This window comes from Diplodia corticola, assembly GCF_001883845.1.
Source record: "Diplodia corticola strain CBS 112549 chromosome Unknown scaffold28, whole genome shotgun sequence".
Lineage (NCBI taxonomy): Eukaryota > Fungi > Ascomycota > Dothideomycetes > Botryosphaeriales > Botryosphaeriaceae > Diplodia > Diplodia corticola.
In genome coordinates, this window is record NW_017971507.1 from 58,719 (window position 1) to 78,349 (window position 19,631).

The 19,631-nt window shown below is 60.3% G+C and overlaps 8 protein-coding genes across 8 annotated transcripts; 5 read left to right on the forward strand and 3 right to left on the reverse strand.

Moving 5' to 3' along the window:
* Positions 1-256: 256 nt before the first annotated feature.
* BKCO1_2800014 (uncharacterized protein) lies at positions 257-2,225 on the forward strand (the record flags this gene model as incomplete). The annotated part of the gene is made up of 5 exons (XM_020273660.1): positions 257-537; positions 585-785; positions 849-1,572; positions 1,628-1,713; positions 1,766-2,225. 5 exons carry the CDS (start codon positions 257-259, stop codon positions 2,223-2,225), a joined length of 1,752 nt encoding a protein of 583 aa, XP_020129943.1.
* A 186-nt stretch (positions 2,226-2,411) lies between these two features.
* Positions 2,412-3,614, reverse strand: BKCO1_2800015 (2og-fe oxygenase family oxidoreductase; the record flags this gene model as incomplete). The annotated part of the gene is made up of 3 exons (XM_020273661.1): positions 2,412-3,331; positions 3,390-3,491; positions 3,548-3,614. The coding sequence occupies 3 exons, from the start codon at positions 3,612-3,614 to the stop codon at positions 2,412-2,414; spliced, it is 1,089 nt and encodes a 362-aa protein (XP_020129944.1).
* Positions 3,615-4,194: 580 nt separating this feature from the next.
* BKCO1_2800016 (2og-fe oxygenase) lies at positions 4,195-5,430 on the forward strand (the record flags this gene model as incomplete). Its single annotated transcript, XM_020273662.1, has 3 exons — positions 4,195-4,518; positions 4,574-4,642; positions 4,696-5,430. 3 exons carry the CDS (start codon positions 4,195-4,197, stop codon positions 5,428-5,430), a joined length of 1,128 nt encoding a protein of 375 aa, XP_020129942.1.
* Positions 5,431-6,113: 683 nt separating this feature from the next.
* Positions 6,114-6,924, forward strand: BKCO1_2800017 (nad dependent epimerase; the record flags this gene model as incomplete). Its single annotated transcript, XM_020273663.1, has 2 exons — positions 6,114-6,302; positions 6,343-6,924. The coding sequence occupies 2 exons, from the start codon at positions 6,114-6,116 to the stop codon at positions 6,922-6,924; spliced, it is 771 nt and encodes a 256-aa protein (XP_020129909.1).
* Positions 6,925-7,139: 215 nt separating this feature from the next.
* On the reverse strand, positions 7,140-9,090 carry BKCO1_2800018 (amp-binding enzyme; the record flags this gene model as incomplete). The annotated part of the gene is made up of 5 exons (XM_020273664.1): positions 7,140-7,564; positions 7,625-7,752; positions 7,810-7,904; positions 7,962-8,716; positions 8,778-9,090. The coding sequence occupies 5 exons, from the start codon at positions 9,088-9,090 to the stop codon at positions 7,140-7,142; spliced, it is 1,716 nt and encodes a 571-aa protein (XP_020129941.1).
* Positions 9,091-9,418: 328 nt separating this feature from the next.
* On the forward strand, positions 9,419-10,651 carry BKCO1_2800019 (capsule polysaccharide biosynthesis protein; the record flags this gene model as incomplete). Its single annotated transcript, XM_020273665.1, has 1 exon — positions 9,419-10,651. One exon carries the CDS (start codon positions 9,419-9,421, stop codon positions 10,649-10,651), a length of 1,233 nt encoding a protein of 410 aa, XP_020129967.1.
* A 3,876-nt stretch (positions 10,652-14,527) lies between these two features.
* Positions 14,528-16,133, forward strand: BKCO1_2800020 (ring finger domain protein; the record flags this gene model as incomplete). Its single annotated transcript, XM_020273667.1, has 5 exons — positions 14,528-14,629; positions 14,687-14,956; positions 15,021-15,130; positions 15,191-15,489; positions 15,610-16,133. 5 exons carry the CDS (start codon positions 14,528-14,530, stop codon positions 16,131-16,133), a joined length of 1,305 nt encoding a protein of 434 aa, XP_020130001.1.
* Positions 16,134-17,251: 1,118 nt separating this feature from the next.
* BKCO1_2800021 (carboxylesterase family protein (secreted protein) protein) lies at positions 17,252-18,932 on the reverse strand (the record flags this gene model as incomplete). The annotated part of the gene is made up of 2 exons (XM_020273668.1): positions 17,252-18,217; positions 18,276-18,932. The coding sequence occupies 2 exons, from the start codon at positions 18,930-18,932 to the stop codon at positions 17,252-17,254; spliced, it is 1,623 nt and encodes a 540-aa protein (XP_020130000.1).
* Between the last annotated feature and the right edge of the window lie 699 nt (positions 18,933-19,631).

A 19,631-nucleotide genomic window follows, 5' to 3' on the forward strand; every position in this document is an offset into this window, starting at 1 on the left:
GCAGATAGCCGGATGGAGATGCGAGTTTCAAAACCGCACCAATGCATCCAGATAGAGGATTCCGCCACGCATGTAGTCGGGTCGATTTCTTTCATCACCTACAGTGATAGTGGTCTCTGGAGTGGTTGAACAATGCGTTGGGGCATCATACATGCCTGCGGGATCGGCAACAATTCCGGGCTGTTCTTTTCTTCCATTGAAGAAGGGGGCACAGCAGCACTGTTTCCATCAGTACAGCCTCAGTCGCAGAAAAACCATGGGCTCGGAACCGCAGCTAGAATACTCGGTGCCTCGCGAAAGTGAAGCCGTGTGGCGGCGCGGAATCCTGGCCAACGACCTCGTACGCCGGCACCTCCCGCAGGACTTGGACCAACTGGGCGGTCTCGTCCGGTTCGAGGGCGATGCCGAGCCCAGCATTCCAGTCAACTGGCGGTGGGCCGAGAGCATATCGGCGCTCAAAGCATTGGAGGCTACCATGGTCAACCGGCTGCTGGTGCGCAAGTATGGCGTCGAGCCGGTCGAGGTGACGATCAACACGTGAGTTTCCCCCCGCGGACGGACGAGGCGGGTGCTGACGGCTGCAGGGACCATGCGTCGCTCTTCGTCATGTCGCCGGCTCTGGCGCGGATTGTGGACAGCGGAGGCGACGGCGACGGCGACGGCTACGGCTTGGATCCCGACACGCTTCAGCGGGGCCCTGCGCCGGCAGCGGAAGAGGTCTATCGGCTGCTTGCGACCAGCATCTACAAGACGGGCGACGGGCGATGTTACCACACACACGGCGAGTACAGGTAGCGTCGGATTGGGGCAGGCATGGCCAGGGCTGACGGAGCAACGACTGCAGGCAGCCTCGATGCAACGGCGACGCTGGCGGCGCTGGGACTGCCGGCGTCGGGGACTGCGGCAGACACGGTCGAAAGCGCGGCGCAGCGGATCCAAGCCAAGGTGGCGCAGTGGACGGCGGCGGAGCTCGACGAGGCGATGAACGAGCAGCACGGGCAGGCGGGCACGGTGGCGTGGAGCGCCGACGAGTACCTGGCGAGCGCGCACGGGCAGGCCAACAGCGGGGCGGGGCTGTACGAGCTGCAGCGGGAGGGCGGGCAGCGGGAGGGCGGGCAGCGGGCTGGGTGGTGGGCGGAGAGCGGTGGCGTTGAGTCGTCGGCGCGGCGGCCGCTGGGTGGGCTGAAGGTGCTCGATCTCAGTCGCGTCATCGCAGGGCCGACCATCACGCGCAGCCTGGCGGAGCTGGGGGCCAGCGTGATGCGCGTCACGTCGCCGCACCTGCCCGACCACATCTCGGTGCACCGCGACCTCAACTGGGGCAAGTGGAACGCGAGCCTGCACCTGCGCGACTCGGCCGACCGCGATGCCCTGCGCCGCCTGATCCAGGACGCCGACGTCGTCGTCGACGGCTACCGCCCGGGCGCGCTGGCCCGCCTCGGTTTCGGGCGCGACGACATCTTCGCGCTGGTGCGCGACCGCGAGCGTGGCATTGTGCACCTGCGCGAGAACTGCTACGGCTGGCACGGGCCGTGGGCGCATCGCAGCGGGTGGCAGGGCATCAGCGACGCGGTAGGCAAGCCGCACTCTGAAGCCGGACGACTGCTAACGGAGCCACTGGAGCCAGTGCTGCGGCGTGTCGCTCGAGTTTGGCCGCGCCATGGGCCTGCCCGACGAAGCCGTCACCCCGCCCTTTCCCAACTCGGACCACTGGTGAGATGCTTTTTTCCTCTTTCCTTCCACCACTCTGACCCTCACTGGCCAGCACCGGCGTCATCGGCTGCGTGGCGGTGCTGCACGCGCTCATGGAGCGAGGCGAGCACGGCGGCAGCTACGGCGTCGACGTTGCCCTCAACTACTACTCGCACTGGCTCGTCCGCTCGTGCGGCGCCTACCCGGCCGACGTCTGGAACCGGCTCTGGTCGCGTTACGGCAAGCCCGCCTTCCGCCACTACCACAACACCCGCCACACCGTGCCCGCCGTGCTGCACCTCCTGCGCCGCTACCGCCAAGACGTGCTGTTCCGCCCTGCCTTCTTCGCCCGCTACTACTCCCGCGCCATCGACGCCACCGTCGAGCGCGTGCGGCCCGTCGCCCGCTTCAAGGACGACGCCGTCGAGCTGGCCTACAACGTCGGCACCCGCGGCAACGGGACAGATCTCCCCGAGTGGCCCCTGGACTTGGCCGTGGAGGTGGTCCAGCGAGGAGAGGGGGGCCCGGCGTAGTGCACTAATCCTCGTGCTTCGGCTGCTCATGAGGAAATCTGTTTGATTTGATTCTACATACTTGCTTCAACTGTCCACGTCAGGCTCACCGTAGGTCAGCTTCTTGCGTCACCCGCTATGACTGCACTTCTATCTACTATCGTGGCATACAGACAAAGAAATTGATTCACCCTCCGCCACATACCATCACCGGAAGATTGACTGAAACTCGCGCTGCGACTGCGGCTGCTGGTCGTACGGCGTCCAGTTCCGCTTCGTCTGCACCGGCACCCACTCGCCCACCGTGACCTGCCGCTTGGCCCGCAGCTCCTCGCTCTCGGGCTGGTCGACCAGGCCGAGCCGGTGGAGCAGCGGGCTGTCGACCACCTCGAGCCGCGCGCTGTCGCTCGGCCGCAGGAAGTAGATGAGCCCGAACCGCTCCATGTGCTCCTGGTCCGGCGGCGGCGCCACCACCCGGTGCATGCAGCTGTGCAGGTAGCCCTTGGTCCAGAAGTGCATCATGTCGGCCGTGTTGACGATGATGCTGCCCTCGCGGTGCCGCAGCGCCTTCCACCCCGCCCCGTCGCGCGCCTCCAGCTCCAGCCCGCCCACCGGCTGCGAGAAGAGCAGCGTCGCGCTGCCAAAGTCCGTGTGCCCGCGCGTGTAGATCTGCTTGTACCGCGCGTTGGTCTCCGCGCTGCGCGGGTGGTACTTCATGTAGCGCAGGAACGACGAGCAGCGCGCCTCGTACCGGTGCCGGTCGACGAAGAAGTCCTCGGCCATCTCCAGCGTGAGCGCCAGCAGCCGCAGCACCCGGTACGCCACCTGCTCGTGCACGTGCCGGTGGAACCTCTCAATCTGCGCCAGGTGCTCGCGCACCACGGCCGGGTGCGCCCGCTCGTGCTCCGGGATGAACTTGAAGATGTGGTAGCATTCCCAGTTGTCCCGCAGCCCCGGGAACTGCTCGATCGCCCCCAGCGGCCGGTAGCCGTTGTAGTCTCCGTCCTCGAGCGCCGCGCGGTACTTCAGCTTCTCCTCGTCGGGCAGCGCCAGGATCTTCTTGCCGAGCTCCCATTGCTCGTTGATCTCGTCCACCGACAGGCCAAAGTTGTCGACGTAGAAGAAGCCTTGACGCGTCAGCACCCCTGTTGGAAGCGACATGCATGGGCTTTTCCCTCGACTTACCCGTTCCCTCTACTGCCTCTTTTGTTTGAGCAACGAGTCGCTCCACCCCGCCGGGCCGGTCAAACTCTCCAAAGTCGAGGATGGGAATGTCCGCATAATCCACTGGGCACCAGTAAGAATATACGCTTTTCATGGAACGGAGTCGAGGGTCAACGTACACTGATACTTGGTTTCAAGTATCATAGGCTTCGCTGCAACAGTGGTCTGGGTTTTGGAAGACGACATGGTGCATGCATGTCGGGGGTCGAGGTCGAGGAAGTCTACTGTACTTAAGAGCCTGTGTCTTGCCGGTTCCGGCCCAATCGCAGTTCCTGTACGCGCCCAGAAGCACCCAGGACGTCCGCAGACACCGCAAACTCTCCACACCGTTCATGTACGGGCTTGTTCGGAAAGGCTTGCTCCATCGCTTGCGGGTTGCCCACAGATGACTCCACTTGTCCACATCTTGCCAGTCCCCCTCGCACCGTGGCCATGAGCAGATGGATATGCATGCAGCTCTGCATGTTTTCAGACAACGCTTGGGCCCAGGCACTCGCCAATTGATGCTCACGCCATCTACCCGCACGCGAAAGCAGAAAGATGCTACATCTCCCTTGGCCGCCGCATCCAGCCGAGGACTGGAGGCAAGCATTACGTCAGTGCAAGATGCTGCATGCAATCGGGAAATAGGAGCTTCTTACTCGACCACGAGAGAATGATGTCTGCCAGAGTAAATGGAAGTCAACGAGCGTCTTCTGCGTAGTCCGTCTCTCATCGTGTCACCTCTTGTCGACGAGCAATTTCAGAAGCGTCCAAAGCCGCTAATATGGTGGGCGTGAACAACCAGACTTTCACCACGATTCCCACGCTCGACCTCTCTCTCGCCGACTCGCCGAGGAGCAAGCGTCTTCTGCTGTCGGAGCTGCGCAATGCCTTGGTCGTCGTCGGCTTCTTCTACCTGACCAGCACCGAGAGATGGATCAAGCCCGAGACGAAGAGCCGCTTCGTTGAGAAGTCCATCGAGGTGTGCAACATGCCGATGGAGAAGAAGCTCGAGATCGACATGATCAACAGCAAGCATTTCCTCGGATACTCGAGAATGGGGTGCGAGAGAACCGCTCGCAAGATTGATCACCGCGAAATGTTCGACGTAAGCTTGCCATAATCATGATCTGGCCGCACACCGGCTGACTTTCGCACTCCAGTTCCTATCCCCCCTGCCGGCACCGGGGCCAGATGACCCGGTGTACCTGAACGTCCAAGGTCCAAATCAGGTGAGACACCCAGCGGCGGCTTGAGCCCGTGCTCTATTGACGCGCCCACGCAGTGGCCGGACAGCCAAACGGTTCCGGGCTTCCGAGAGGCGCTCGAGACATACCTCGCGGAAGTGGGCGAGCTGGGGCACTTCATGCGCGACCTGGTGGCGGAAGCGCTGGAGCTCGACCCGGGCAACCTGGCCAGCTTCTTCAACGACCCGCCGCGCAACAAGGTGTCGCTGCTCAAGTACCCGGAGCCGGACCCCACGACCGAGTGCCAGGGCGTGGGCTCGCACAAGGACGGCGGCTTCCTCACCTACCTCCTGCAGGCGACGCCGCACGCGGGGCTGGAGGCGCAGAACAAAAAGGGCGAGTGGATCGCCGTGCCGCCGCGGCCGGACGCCCTCGTCGTCAACGTCGGCCGCTCGCTCGAGGCCATCACCCACGGCGTGTGCACCGCCACCACCCACCGCGTCAACCTGCACCCGAGCCACTTCGAGGACCCAACCGCCACCGCCCGCTCCCTGGGGCCCCGCTACTCGTTCCCAGTCTTCCAGACGCTGAAGCTCGACCTGTCCACCGAGAAGCTGCTGTCGCTGCGCCTGCCCGCCCACGTCGCCCGCCTGGTCGCCGACGAGCACGTCAAGTCGGACGCCGAGGCTTATTTTGCCACCTACCACCGCCAGAACCCGGGCATTGGCATCTTCACCGCTCGTCTGACCAGTCACCCCGACGTGGGCAGGCGGTGGTATCCCGAAATCGCGGCCCAGGTCTTGAAGGGGCAGGCGGCGTTTGGCGGCGTGTAGGCTGAGGAACCATGTGTGGGTGACGTGCCGAGCGTCTGGAAACGGCGAGGGGGCTCCTGCAACTGTGTTGATCGAATAATGGGATGGAGTCATCTGTACGCCATCGAAACGTAAGCACGGCATAAAAATGGCTGAGAATTGATTCAATAATAATGACCTGAGATCGTTTTTCTGTTGGCGTAAAGCGAAAACGGACATCAAAGTTTAATCGTGTACGCGGGAACGAAAATGGGAGTGGTTACGTAACAGTGGAGACTGTGAAGAATTGACTTCAACGTGATATGTTTAGCGGGGTGGATTACCAGTTCGCCGCTTTCGGCCAGTCTCATGAGGTTTGATCCGAACATACCTGTGGACCCAAAAGAATCGCCAAAGAAAAAGAGTCCAAGTACATACAAATACGCAGGCACGTTTGGCAGGGAACGAACATCAACTTCAATATCCAAGGTTACCATCTTCAGGAAGTATATTTTTGGTGCAAAATGCCTTTGATCCAGCTCAAAGATATGTTCGCAACTCTGAACATCGAACCTTATCCTGAAAGGTCGCCCATTCTACCTAGAGAGAAGCCTGTGAGGGTGCTAGTAATGGGGTTATCGCGGTCCGGGACAGCTTGTGAGTTACTATAATCGAGGCCTGCGGCGGGCCCTCGCTGCCGCGACTACTAACAATCATGGCCAGCAATGTGTGCAGCTTTGCAGACGCTTGGACTGAATCCATACCATTTCGTTGAAGTCACCCGCAATTTGAAGAATGACCACTTTGAGCTCTGGTTGGCGGCGATACACGCCAAGTACGACGGCGACGGGACGCCTTTTGCAGGCAAAGATTTCGACCAGATGCTGTGGAACTACGATGCAAGACTTGAATCCGTTGGGAGTGGGGCTGAACTCTGCTGATTCGGCCAAACAGGCTGTCACCGATGCGCCGGCTTGTCTTTTTCCGGACGAGCTGCTTGCCGCATATCCGTCTGCCAAGGTGGTGCTCATGGCGCGAGAGCCCCGGTCGTGGCTGGCGTCGATGCGAGCAACCGCCCTGGCTGTGCTAGCCTGGCGGTCGTGGAGCATCCTGGCCTGGCTCGATACCGAGTTCTCGAGGCCGTACTGGCGGCTTCTCAATCGGGCCACGATTGTATGGTCAGCCGGGCAGCCACCCTGGCACGCAAGCGCCGATGCCGCTCTGCTGCGCTATCACGAAGAGTACCACCTTCACGTCCGCGAAGTCGTGCCTCAAGAGAAGCTTCTGGAATTCCATCCCTCGCACGGATGGGCGCCACTGTGCGCCTTCCTGGGCGTCTCTGTCCCTGACGTCAAATTTCCTCACGTCAACGACAGTGGCTTCTTCATCACAATGCACCGCCGCATATACTGGACCCGCTGGCGCAAGGTGATGAAAAAGGCGGCTCCTTCTGTTGTTGTCGGCGTGGTGTTCCTCGCGGCTGCCTTTGTGCGGAGGTTGCAAGGCGGGAGTTTGTTGAACTTTGATTTCATGTAAAAGAGTTAGTTACACTACGGGGATGAAAGAGTCAATTAAAATTTGGAAGCTCTGGAACTGTGAGCAGTTTGACCTGATAGCACCCACCCACAGCTGATGATTACCTTGAGTAACCTTTACCCCTCAGCAACGAAGAAGGATGAGCGTGATTATTATTTCTTGTAGTCGCCATAGCCATGTACATACAAATGATGGCGGGATGTTACAGGCACCTCTCAACATCCTTGCAGCCCCGCCCAATCCCACGCCTTGTGTGGCGCACCCTGCTGACCCTTCGACCGAAGGTCCCACAGCTCAACATCACGTGGAAGCTCGTAAGTACCCATTGTTGGAAAGTACTGCTCTACAACCTTCTTCCTCAAGACTTTGCCGGTAAAGGTTACGGGAAATTTCTCGCTGGGCTGGAGAACCCGCAGTGCTGTCGGCAGTTTGTACTGTGCGAGCGTAGCTGAGAGTTCCTCGCGGAGTTCCGCAAGTCCCTGGGAGAGGCCGTCCCCGTTGAAGCGCACGAGGGCTGCCACGCGTGTAGACGCATCGCCGTCGGGGACCGAAACGATGCAGGCTTGGGAGATGAAGGGCAGCTCCAGCAAACGCATCTCCACTTCCACAACGGGGACTTTGAAGCCGTGAAAACGCACAACTATGGCTCGAGTGAGCTTTTACCAGAACAGCGATCCGAACAACGACCAGGCCCACGTACAGTCAGTTGCTTGTCGGCCCTCGATCGTATACTCGTCACCAACACGACGGCCGTAGTCACCTGTCTTGAAAAAACCGTCCTCGGTAAGCGCATTCCGCGTGGCCTCGTCGTCGTTGAGGTAGCTTTTCCTAGAGCGTCAGCCCCGCCATCCATCGCCACCGAAAGCAAACCTGCACTCTACTGACTGTGAAAACTGCCTAGAGTTCCTGATCAAGATCTCGCCGCGGTCACCCTCCGACAGACGGACCTCGACGCCCTCCTCCGGCCTGCCCAGGTTGCACTACGCCATCGTCAGCACCGAGCCACAACGCGCAAAAACATCACAGGCGCTCCCCACCTCGCGATCCCTATCCGTCCGCTCATCCGTCATCAAGCCCGGCCCGCCCGTCTCCGTGCACCCATACGTCACCTCCAACGGCACGCCCAGCTCCTCGCGCCAGAACCGCAGCAGCGACGGCTGCGGCGCCGCGCCGCCCACGCGCGCCACGCGCAGCGCCCGCGCGCCGCGCAGATACGGCTCGAGCTCCGGGGCGGGTAGACGGCTCAGCGCGTGCCGGAAGTGCTCCATCAGGCGGATCCACATGGGGATGACGCAGCAGAGCATGGTGACGTCGCCGTCGCCGTCGCGGAGGCGGTGCCAGATTGCGGGTGCGGTCGGCTCGGCGACGACTTCTTGCGGCGTGCCGCTGATGGCGAGGTTGATGATGGAGCGGAGGCCGCCGATCCAGTGCACGGGGCGGTGGGTGAGGAAGAGGTCGGGGGAGGAAGGGGAGGAGGAGGTGCCGTAGCCGGAGTGGAAGAAGCGGCGGTTGTGGACGACGCCTTTGGGCGGGCCGGTGCTGCCGGATGTGAAGAGGATCAGGCTTGGGCGGTCGGCTGGGATGGTCATCTCGGGGTCGACGGCTACGGGTTGTTGCTGGCCGCGGGCCATGACGCTTGGTTTGATGGGCAGAAAGGTTGTTGTCTGGCCGTGAGAGCGGACGTACTGCTCTATGCTGTCACCCAGCGGTGAACAGCGGGAGCTTGTGAGTAGTAGATCGGCTCGACACTGTTTGAGGAAGTACAGCGCCTCGACTGGCAGTACTTCGGGCGCTGTTGTGACGGCATCCATGTCAGCAATGAGCGGGAGATGATGGGAAGTCGTTGCACTGACCCAAGGGAACTATGGCGGCGCCGATTGAAAGCACGGCAAGTGCAGCCACAAGGAATTCGTACCCGGCCGGTGCCAAGGTGCATATGTAGGGTCTCTCTTCTCTGATACGGCCCTTTCCATCAAGAGCAGAGGCGGGCAAATTGTCGACAATACGCCGCCTCAAATGCGCGATATCGAAGAGTAATTGGGCATAGTCGGCATCGGCCTGGCAGGCGAGATCACGAAAGATGACATGGCGGATTGTGTCGTGATTTTGGATCAGCTGCCGAAAATGAGGCTCGTCTGGCAAGCTGAGCGACTTGTTTTCCAGCATGATGCTGTGAAGGGAAGGTGAATGGGAAACTCAAGAGACACGGACACAGGCTGGAATCTTCGTTGACGTAGGACGATATTAACTGCACGCTTAGCATCAGCACTGTCGCCGATGCGGCAATTGCATGCAATGGACCCCATTCCGCACAAGTGATCAACGAGCCGTTTTCGGGTACAAGCCGAACACGGAACCCGGGGTGCATGCGGTGCGGGTGCATATATCCCTCTGCGAACGTGATCAACCTTGTCCCCTTTGGATATCGCCATTGTTCAAGAGCGAAATCCCAGTTTCGCCCCCGGTAGATGACTTCGACTCCGTGACAAACACGATGCAGACACATTCATTCCTCCCGGACGGCATGTCTCCGATTCCCGAGAACAGGCGTGATGGCCGAACGGACCGGGAGATCGCGCACATGTTGTGCGACTACGTCCCACCCACCGACAGCAACAAGAACGTGTGGGCCTACTGGCGATCCGGATTCGAGTCAATGCCCCCGTGGACAAAACGAAACGTCATGAACTGGGTTCGGCTCTTACATTGCTCTCCTGCGGGTCGTGATCCATGGACGGTGAGAGTACTCGACTCGGTTCCAGGCTCTCCAAACAACGTATCCAGATTCATAGACAAATCATTACTCCCAGCTTCGTTCCAAGAGCAAGACATGGCCGGGCCATATGCCGGCGCGCACTCGGCTGATCTCGTGCGACTGCCGCTGCTGCACCGCTACGGCGGTGTTTGGATAGATGTTGGCACTTTGCTGATCCGACATTTGGACGATGTATGGAGCATCATCACGGACCCGGCAAACCCGTTCGAGCTGCTGGGCATGGCTCTGGCACTGCGGCCAGGCGAAGAAATCCTGGTCAACCCCTTCCTAGCGACCACGCGTGGCAATGAGTTCCTTCGGCGCTGGCATCAGATCTATCTCGCCCTTTGGGACCAGGGCGGACGATCCTGCGACGGATTCCACGCCAACCCTCTCCTTAGACACTTGCCCCTCTTCCAGCCACCAGCGGGGCGTGGCGTTCCTGGAATCGGGAAGTCCCCCGAGAGATACACCGACTATCTCGCACACATGCTCTGCGGCGTGCGTCTGCGGGATCTGATCGATGCCGACGACGGCTTCGACGGCCGGCTATACTACGAGAGGCACGTCTGCCTTCTGCCCGCATTGAGGGAGCTGTACTACTTCCCACTGCGCAACGGCTGGGACGGGCGGCGCGAGTTCGACGTGCTCGCGACCCGCATGGACCGCACCGACGAGGAAGCCCGCCACGCCCGCAAGCTGGTCCGCGACACGCTGCAAAACTCGTGCATGATCAAGTTCTCGCACGGCTCGCGTGGCTCGTCCACGCCGTGGTTGGCGCAGCTTTGGACCGACCCGCGCAACTGCGATGCCGACGTGGCGCCCGGTACCTTGGCCGAATACCTCCGTCTCGTCGCTCTCCAGGCTTACCAGGACCGTCCGTTACAGCCGCTTCCCACGCGGTCTCTTACGACACCGACTTGGACTGCTAGACTGCTTGAACCCCTACCCATGGCGCGAGAGCTACGATAGTTGGATCTCTTCTACTAAGCCTCGTTTATGAATGAAGCAGACCTGGCCCCATGTTAAGGCATGATTCGCTGGTGAGACAAGATGATTTAATTGGCGCTCAGGACGTGAAGTCATTTCCATGAGAATTTACTTTCATTGGAGTCTTCAGAGGAAAACTCATTTGTATAATCAGCAGCTTTGCCATGTCATCCGGAACCCCACTTGAGGATTCGCCACAATGTTTACGACCGTGATTGCTTTACGGTTTTCCTAGGAAATAAGGTCAAGTGGTCTCAGCATGCGATATATGCCGGCCCCTGAAACCGACCGCGGCACACTCAACCTCGACTCCGAAAGAGGCCGGATCCATTCACCATCCCAGCAACTTCTCAGAGCTCGGCCGACGAGGCAAGTCTTTCGTGCTGGTAGTAGCCGTCTTATCGTCTCAGCCCTTCATCATCTCCCACATGAAAACGCACCGCCGTACGGATCCTCCAACCAAAAAAAAAACAGAAAAAAAAAAGGAAAAGCCCCAATGGTTACAACCAAAGCCCCATCTCAACCACAAGCAATCACGCAAACCTCCCTCCCCTCCCCCCTCCCCTCCCTCATCCCCTCCCCCTCCAGCACGCCCCACAACGACGACAGTCTCGGCGGCACGCCTCCTCCCTTCCTCGCTTACAACAGCAAAATGTGGATGTGACCGACTTCACGCGCCCCGCCAAAGCGACGAAGGAGGCAAAGAGAGGGCGCGCGCGCGCGCCACATAGATCCACGAGACACAGATGCCGAAAAAGCCGAATGATAAGGATGGAAGGGTCGTCTGTCTCGGCCGAGGTGATCTGCCCGGGCTGGCCGGCTGGCTCGTAATCGGCTGCTTTCGCTCGCGTAGGTGGTGCGAGGAGCCGAGCCGAGCGAGCGAGCGAGCATGGGGGGAGGGGTGGGGCGGCGCCTGAGGCAGGGAGCTCTTGGCTGACGGTGCTTGGCTGGATGGCCGCTGTTTTTGTGTGGGTGTGGATGGGTGGGTCGTCGAGGATGGGGAGAAGGGGAGAGGTCAAGCGTGGTAGGTACTAGGTATCAGTGGGCGGGAGCATTGGGTTCCTTGGGCAGCACCGGTGAGGGGAAGAGGGAGGGAGGTGATGGGTATAATTGGCGTAGATCACTCTTCTTCTCCGCAGAGCTGTGTGCGCGCATGTGTGCGTGTGCGTGGTTAAGGTCCAGGATGGATCGCATGCTTGCCAATCGCGGCGATCCGGAGTGGATTGTTCTGTGGGAATAATAGTGATATACCGCGACTCTTCCCCCCAGTGGGTGTTTTTGTCTGAGCTTGAGTAGTGCTTCTACTACGTAGAGTCTCGACTGTGGAGTCTTGGTCATCAGAGACGTGAGAGTTCTTCAGACATACTTCCACGCCCCGGTCCTGGGTTAGTGCTTACGCCTGCGACGATGCTGCTCTCAAAGCACTGACACCGTTGTCAGGGGAAGCGGTAGATGTTCCGGGTGCTGCGCGCACAATCGAAGATCCGATTCCGCAAGGAAGACAGTTCCCGAAACGGTGCCAGCCCCGGCGACACTGGATTCCAAACTTAGATACAGCTGACTTTTGCTTTTGCCGCCCGATCACCATGTTTATACACGAGCCCAACACCACTCCAGTGCAATCCGACACTGACAGCCCAGCTGTCGGGCATTGACAGGGCCGTTGTTATTCCCGCGGCCTCTCGCGTCTGCGCGAGTCATCCGTGGCGTCGGTTCTCCGGGCGGCAGCGGAAAGTTCGCCATCACGACTCATGGCCCTAACGGGGAATGGTATATGACTCGTGAGAACCGCTGGGGCCTGGACCCGTCAACGGCGGTGTGAAGAGCGGTGCGCACACTTCCTAGGCATCCAAGCATGCAGTTCCAAAGTATGGCGATACAGGTCATGGTCATTCTCGCACGAGCTTGCACGAGAGAGAAGGAGGGTTCCACCGTGCCTGATCTGTTAACAAATGGCTGTTGAAGAACGCCTCTCCCTGCTCCAATGCCGAATGAGGCTGGGGTGGGTATGAAAGAAGCGCAGTGGAGTCGTTCATAAGCGCGCGTGTATCGGCAACGATGGCATTCCGACGGGATTACGCAGAAGAGGGCGGCGGAAGTCGGCTGCCGCTGAGACTGCATCCGTGCGGCAATATACACACAGGCCATATAACGCAGGATGCAGGGTGGGTTGTGAGAGATCAGGATGTCGAGATAAAGAGGATGCATGTCAGGGGCTTGAATCAGCATTGCGCAAACTTGCACGGTTGGGGCAGCCACTAGTCCTTCGTCATGGAGCACAGAGTGATGCCCCCCAAGCCGGACGCGCCGACCAAGCGAAAGCGCACAAGCGAGTTGAGCATGCTTGATTGGGCGGCCGAGGCCACTGTGCTATGTGTTGTCATGTACATCATGCGAACAGTGTGGAGTTCGGGCGATTATTTGTTATTGCGAACAGTGGAGTCTGGCCTGGTAAGGCCGACACTGAGGCGGGGGTACCTCCGATGCATCGTCGTCTTGTCAACACCCACTCGGAAAAGCCGAGCCACGGCAGGACGGACAGAGCAACACCCCGGAACAACAGAGGGGGAAGCAAGCAGGAGGATCCAGGCCGGTCCCTTTCCGTCAACTCACCCACGGGAACTTGATGGGTGACCATCGCAGGATCTGCTCGCGAATCATGTGCTCGGGACTACTTCGAGCCACCATGAGCCCTCAATCATCAGCCGCATCCGGCGGGCAACTGTGGAATTTGACAAGTCAAGGCCTGGACTCGGGCGAAGAGCAGCGCTTCCGCAAACGTGGCTGGACTTGGGCCAATGATGTAACAAGCGAGAAGCCACGCACCACTCTCTCCCGCCTGCCCAGGCGCTTCTGTTTCTGCTTCGTGGTTGAGCGGGTACAGTAGCCTGGTCACAACGCGTGTGCTGGGGCCCACAACTGATATGGGGAGCAGACCGTGGAAGTGTGCGACGCTGATGAGAGCGAGATGATAATAACACCATCATCATCATAGCTACACAGTACGGACTGCCGTAGTAGTACTAGCTATGTAGAGCATACCCGGCGGTTCTGCGGCGGGTCGACGTACCGCATGGCTTCTTGGGCGGAGACTATGCCATTAGACTTCAGTAGCCAACCAAGCCCGCTCTCGACGGCCCCCCGGTCCCGCTTCTGCGGCCCCGATACGAAAGCGCCGTCAGTGCGGCTGTCATTCATGCGCGCAAGACCGCCGGCCTTGTGCAAACACCCTGCCATGTTCAAACAAGGCCCCGGTCTCGCATCTCTTGGGTGCCCTTGGAGATCCCTACTGCGCAACTCCATCCAGATCGCCGCGCTCAGTGCCCGGCGCAGGAAAAGCAAGCCCCGCCGCTCCTGCAGCCTCAAGCTGCAGCCCTCTCGCAAGCTCCGGAAGATAGCGAACGCCCCCGCCGCATCCGCCGCCGCCGCCAGCCCCTAGGCCCGCTGCTAGACTGTAGATCAGCCGCCTCTCTGCCCTGCTCGGCTATTCGCGCCGTTCAGCTCTGCGGGGAACCGGGCCCCCGGCGCCGCAGGGCAGGCACCAAGCCCACGAGGCTGGCTGGTCCGTCACCTTATTGCTCCCCTGGTAGTCCCTGGTAGCCAGGGCTGTGCCAGCACCCTCCCTAGCTGCTGCAGTGCCTTTTGATACCGCAGCGCCCGTCCCGCTAGCTGCAACTCTCGTTGAAATCCCTCCACCCTCGAGTGGGGACCACGTTCCTTCACACATATCACGACCACCACCACCACTCCTTTCGTATATACAAGGGGTACCTCCAGGTACACCCCCGGACCTTCGCCTTCCGGGAAACGCTTTTGCTTTTTGTTTTCTGCGTCAGTTCGCTCTCTCCAGTCTCGGCCATGGCTCCCACACCCGAATGGCCGGTCGTTGCGCGCGACCCAGAGGCGGCGCCGGCCAACTACACCCCTGCCGACATTCCTTTTGCAGGCAGGATGATATCAGTAAGCAGAGACGGCAGAGCCCGCCAGCTCATGACGCCCGGCTGATGCGAAACGCAGATGTTCATGTCGCTGGTCACGCTCTGCGTCCTGTCCGTCTGCATCGTGCGACGGGTGCAACGCATCCACAACTGGCTGTCCCTGCCGCTCGCCGCCTGGCTCATCGTCATCATCTACGTCGACTCGTTTCTGTTCGTCTTCGTCACCGCGCTCTTCAAAGACGTCGGGCTCAACAGCAACCAAACCATATGCGAAGGGGCCATCCTGCTCTGTCTCATCTGTTACATGTCCACCAAGATCTTCATCTACTGCTTCCTGGTCGAGAAGGCCGTATGTCGACCGCCCCGAATTTCCTTGGTGCTCCGACGGCTGACCAACTCTTTCCCACCGGCAGTACATTGTCCGTGGCAAGCATGAAGCCCGGCTGAAGGACAAGCTCTACCTGTTCAACTGCTTCTTCATGATGCTCCCCTACACCATCGTCGTCATCCTCAACTTCGTATGGTAAGTGCATCCGCCATCCCCCGAGCCCGCCGGACCACGCGACTGAACCAAACCCCGCAGGCGCATCGCCTACATCAACAAAACCGGCACCTGCATCATCGGCATGCAGAAGCGGGCCATGATGCCGCTCATCATCTTCGACGTGGCCGTCAACGTGTACATGACGGCGCTCTTCATCGTGCCGCTGCGCCAGCTCTACTCGTACAAGAACAGGCAGAACACGATGCTGCACACCATGGCGTTCCGCACCTTCATCGGCAGCTGCGCCACGCTGACCTCGAGCGTCGCCAACCTGACGGTGCTGATGGTGCTGCGAGGCGAGCCCGGCTGGATCTGCCTGCTGTGCTGCAACGCCGACAGTGAGTTGATCCCTCCCCCCATCCTTCCTGCCATCCCCCTCAACCAGCCGCCCAAAACGCCAAAAAAAAAGGAGAGAAAAGAAGCAAGCCCACCTAACCTCCCCCTCTCCTCCCCCCTAGTCCTCTTCTCCGTCCTCGTCCTCCACTGGGTCACATCCGGCGACCGCACCGGACAAACCACCAACCACAGCTACCCCTCCGGCGTCGACAACAACATCGACGTGGACCCCAACCCCAACCCCCGCAACCCCAACACCACCACCAACCACTCAGTCGGCACGCGCCGCTCCGCATTCGGCACCGAAACCATCATCTCGCGGCACTACCAAGAGGCGGCGGTGGCGGCGGCGGTCGGCAAGGACTGGCCGGACACGATGAAGGCGGACATCGAGGCGTCGTGCGTGGGGGTGCGGCGGGGGAGCGGGGAGGGGGCGATCGCGATGAATCGGATCGTGGTAACGCATGAGAGGAAGATGGTGTTTAGTTGCGAGGAGCGGGAGGGGGAGGGCAAGAGGGATAGTAGGGATTGTGATGGGGTGAGCGAGACGATGACGGCGGGGGGGACGGATGGGGGCGCGTATGGGCTGCGGGAGCGGGAGGGGAGTACGGATGGGATTGTGGATCGGAGTGGGGAGGATCGGTGAAGGGGGAGGAGGAGGAGGAGCGGGGTTTCGATGTGAGGGGGGGGACATTCCCCGGCCCCCCCTCTCTCCTCTCTCCTCTCTCTCTTTCTCTCTCATCCGACGTTTTGGGAGATACGCAAAAGCCAAACAAGGGCTGTCTGTCTGTCTGCCTGTCTGTGGCAGGTCAGATTTGATGCCTCTTGCCGGTCGAGGCTTTGGCTTTTGTAGAGCGGGAGGAGTCGGTTCGACGCGCCTTCGAGGGACGCCCCTCCCCCGCTGCCACCACCCACCATACCGAGGAAAGCTTCAGCCACCCCGATTGGAACCCCGTATACTCCGAGGTCGCACAAGAAATCCCACGGTCTCCGTCAAGGATGAGCTGGCCACCCGGGAGAAAAGGAGAGCACCACCCACCTCTCGAGAGCAGCAGCGCTCTGCATCGCTTCTCGGAGAGCCGCCGGGCTGGATGAAAGCTTTTGCAAAGCAGCGTCGTGTTTGCCGACGATAGCGAACCTCCCCCTGACTCGACCCGGGAAGCCTCTGCACCTGCAATCCATTGCGAATCCAGCTCCGGCTCCTGTCCCCACGACATCACTTCCCCACGGTCGAATGCGTCGCACAGCCCCGGGATACCAGCCTGTCGTGGCCTAAACTCGAGCATCGCGCGCGCCATCCCCGGCCAGCATCATGTTTGCGGATGGAGCCGAGACTACTGGCAGTTGGATGCGGCGGAAGCAAATGGAGGGTGTGCATACCCCACCCCCCCTGGACCAGGACTTGAACACAGTATTGACAAGAAGCAATGAAGTCATGATGTTGATTTACGAATCCCCCAACTGCTCTCCCGCCTCATTCGTTCGTTTCATATCCGTTCATTCTGATCAAAACGAGACAGAGAGCAGGATGGGTTTGGAAACTCGTTTTGATCGCTTGGGTAGATTTTCGTCACAGTCCACTTTTTGTAGAAAAGCCCCCAAAGACGACGGGGAGGACGTAGATACATAACGAACCAGACAGACGCTCATGCAGCAACAACAACAACAGCAATATAATACAATCAATACAAATCAATCCCGTGCTCTTCCTTCTCTCATTCCTTCACACAAATCGTCATCATAATCAACATTTCATCCCAGCTTCTAATACCACAACGCCTTGTTCCAGTACAAGCACTTGTCGTTGGCGAGGTCGTCGCCCTCGAGGTAGAAGGTCGAGTTGAACACCAGCGTGTTCGTGTCGTTGCCGTACTTGGGCCAGGCCAGCTTGTCGTCGGCCCACTCGGCGTTGGGGTCGCCCGTCAGCACGAACGAGAGCAGGTACTTTTGCATGGCGACGGCGATGGTCGAGTTGACCGAGGTGGAGCTGCCGCCGCCCATGCCGCCGCCCGCACCGCCGGGAGCGGAAGACGTCGAGTTGGAGGAGCTGGAGGTGGTCGAGTTGTCCGACGTCGTCGTCGTCGTCGTCGACGTCGAGTCGGAGAGAGTGTAGGTGCTGTACCAGTAGTAGCTCTGGTCGGTGCCGTGGGTGGCCTGGTCGAGGGCGACGAGTGCGTTCCAGGTGTTGTTCTTGAGGTACTGGGTCAGGGCGAGGTTCTTGCAGGTGAGGTCGAAGGACTGCTTCATGTCGGAGAAGCGGAGGCCCGGGGACGAGTAGTCGGACTCGGGGTACAGGGCGAGCAGCTCGTCGACGACGTCGTCGGTGATGGCCGGGAAGAAGATGCGCAGGTAGGTCGAGACGTCCTCGGTGGTGTTGACGCCGTCGTAGGCCTGGCCGTTGGCCTCGTGCTGCTCGTGGGTGATGACGACGGGGCCGTCGAAGTTGACGCGCTTCTGGTAGAACTGGGCTTCGTACGTGTCGGCAATGATGTCGCCGTCGACGCGCGGCTGCATCTGGTAGTCGTACGTGTCGACAAGGTCGTCGGTGGCGGTGGTGAGCGTGTCGAAGTCGACGGCGCGCATGCATTCCACGGATCCGCCGTCGCAGCCGACGGCCGAAGACACGTTCTGCCAGAACTGCTCGGCGTGGTGGTGGCCGGCGCCGGGGACGAAGCCGGGGGACATGACGTAGGCACGGTTGAAGTTCTGCTCGGCGTGGCCGGCGAAGCGCTGTTGACGACAAGGTTAGTGCACGAATTCGTGAGCGGAGACGAGAGAGCAGGCATACCGTCATCTGGAACAGGACCTGGGAGCCACCGGCGGAGAAGCCAACGGCAGTGACCTCGTCCGAATCGCCTCCGAAGTTGTGGATGTACTTCTTGACCCACTTGAACGCGTGCTCGACGTCCCAGACGGCCGTGTTGGAGGTGCCGCCCTCGTGGAGGAAGGTCGGGCCGTTGGCCAGGCCCGTCATGCCGAGCCGGTAGTTGTAGGCGACGAAGATAAAGTCCTTGCTCAGGTCGAACAGGCCCTCGGGCGTGTTCTGCGACTTGCTGCCGCCGGTGAAGCCGCCGCCGTAGGTCCAGACCATGACAGGCAACTTCTTGCCCGCCGAGTTGGCCGGGGCCCAGACATCCATGTAGAGGCAGTCCTCGTAAGACGCGCAGTCGACGTCGGCATCGGCAAGGGAGCCGGTGTTGAGCTCGGTCTCGACCGGCGGCCATTGCGGCTCGGCCCAGCGCAGATCGCCCGTGGGAACGGCGGCGAAGCGGATGTTCTGGTACTTGTAGTAGCCCAGGGACTCGTTTCCGGCAGCGGCAACAACGGTCGAGTAGTCGAGCGTGACGGTAGGCATGGCCGCTGAGCTGGTGTTGCTAGGCGTGGCCGTTTGCGCCGACACGGCAGCTGCCGCCAGAGGCAGCAGAAGCGTCGAAAGAGAAGGCATTGCAGAGGATCAACGAGCGAAGGAGAGAAAGTGTGAAGATGGAAGTCCCATAGAGTCGGAAACAGCCGCTGAATTATATACGATCAAGGGAGAGACGCGTACGACGGTCCAGGCGCGGTAGGGCCGCGTCGCACTCTCCCAGCTTGGCGTTTGGTTTAAAGGCCATGATTGACGTAGGGTGGCGGGCCAGGCGGCGGACTGGGGACGCGCTATACGGTGCAAGTACCCAGCTGTGATGGCCATATCTCTATCGTGCAAAACGTCCGGTTAACGGCACTAACAAATGCCGCAGGGTGACGAGTCCAGTGTGGCAGAGCCAGATGGCGGGCCGAGGCACGGAGGAACTGACTTGTCAATGGGGTAACGGGCAAGCTCGTCCGTGTTTTGTTTCGCCGGCGTCGCTGCCGGAGCTCGGGCTGTGGTCGAACATGGCTGGAAAAGCTTGTTGTAGCTAGTATTCAGTTAGCACAGGGCGCAGCTAGAGAAGCGGTGACGCGTTCTGTAATTAATACGGTTCGAGATGGTGCCGTCTCGAACCTGAGCCTTAACCCCGACCTCGGCCCCGAGCTGGCCTCGGCGATACATGTTGTGTGGTGTCAACGGCGAGCTCGAAGCACGCTGCAGCCGGACTATATATACTTGGCTATAGACGGTGGGGCAGTCCTTCCACGGAGCGTGAATTTTCCGTGATTGACCCAG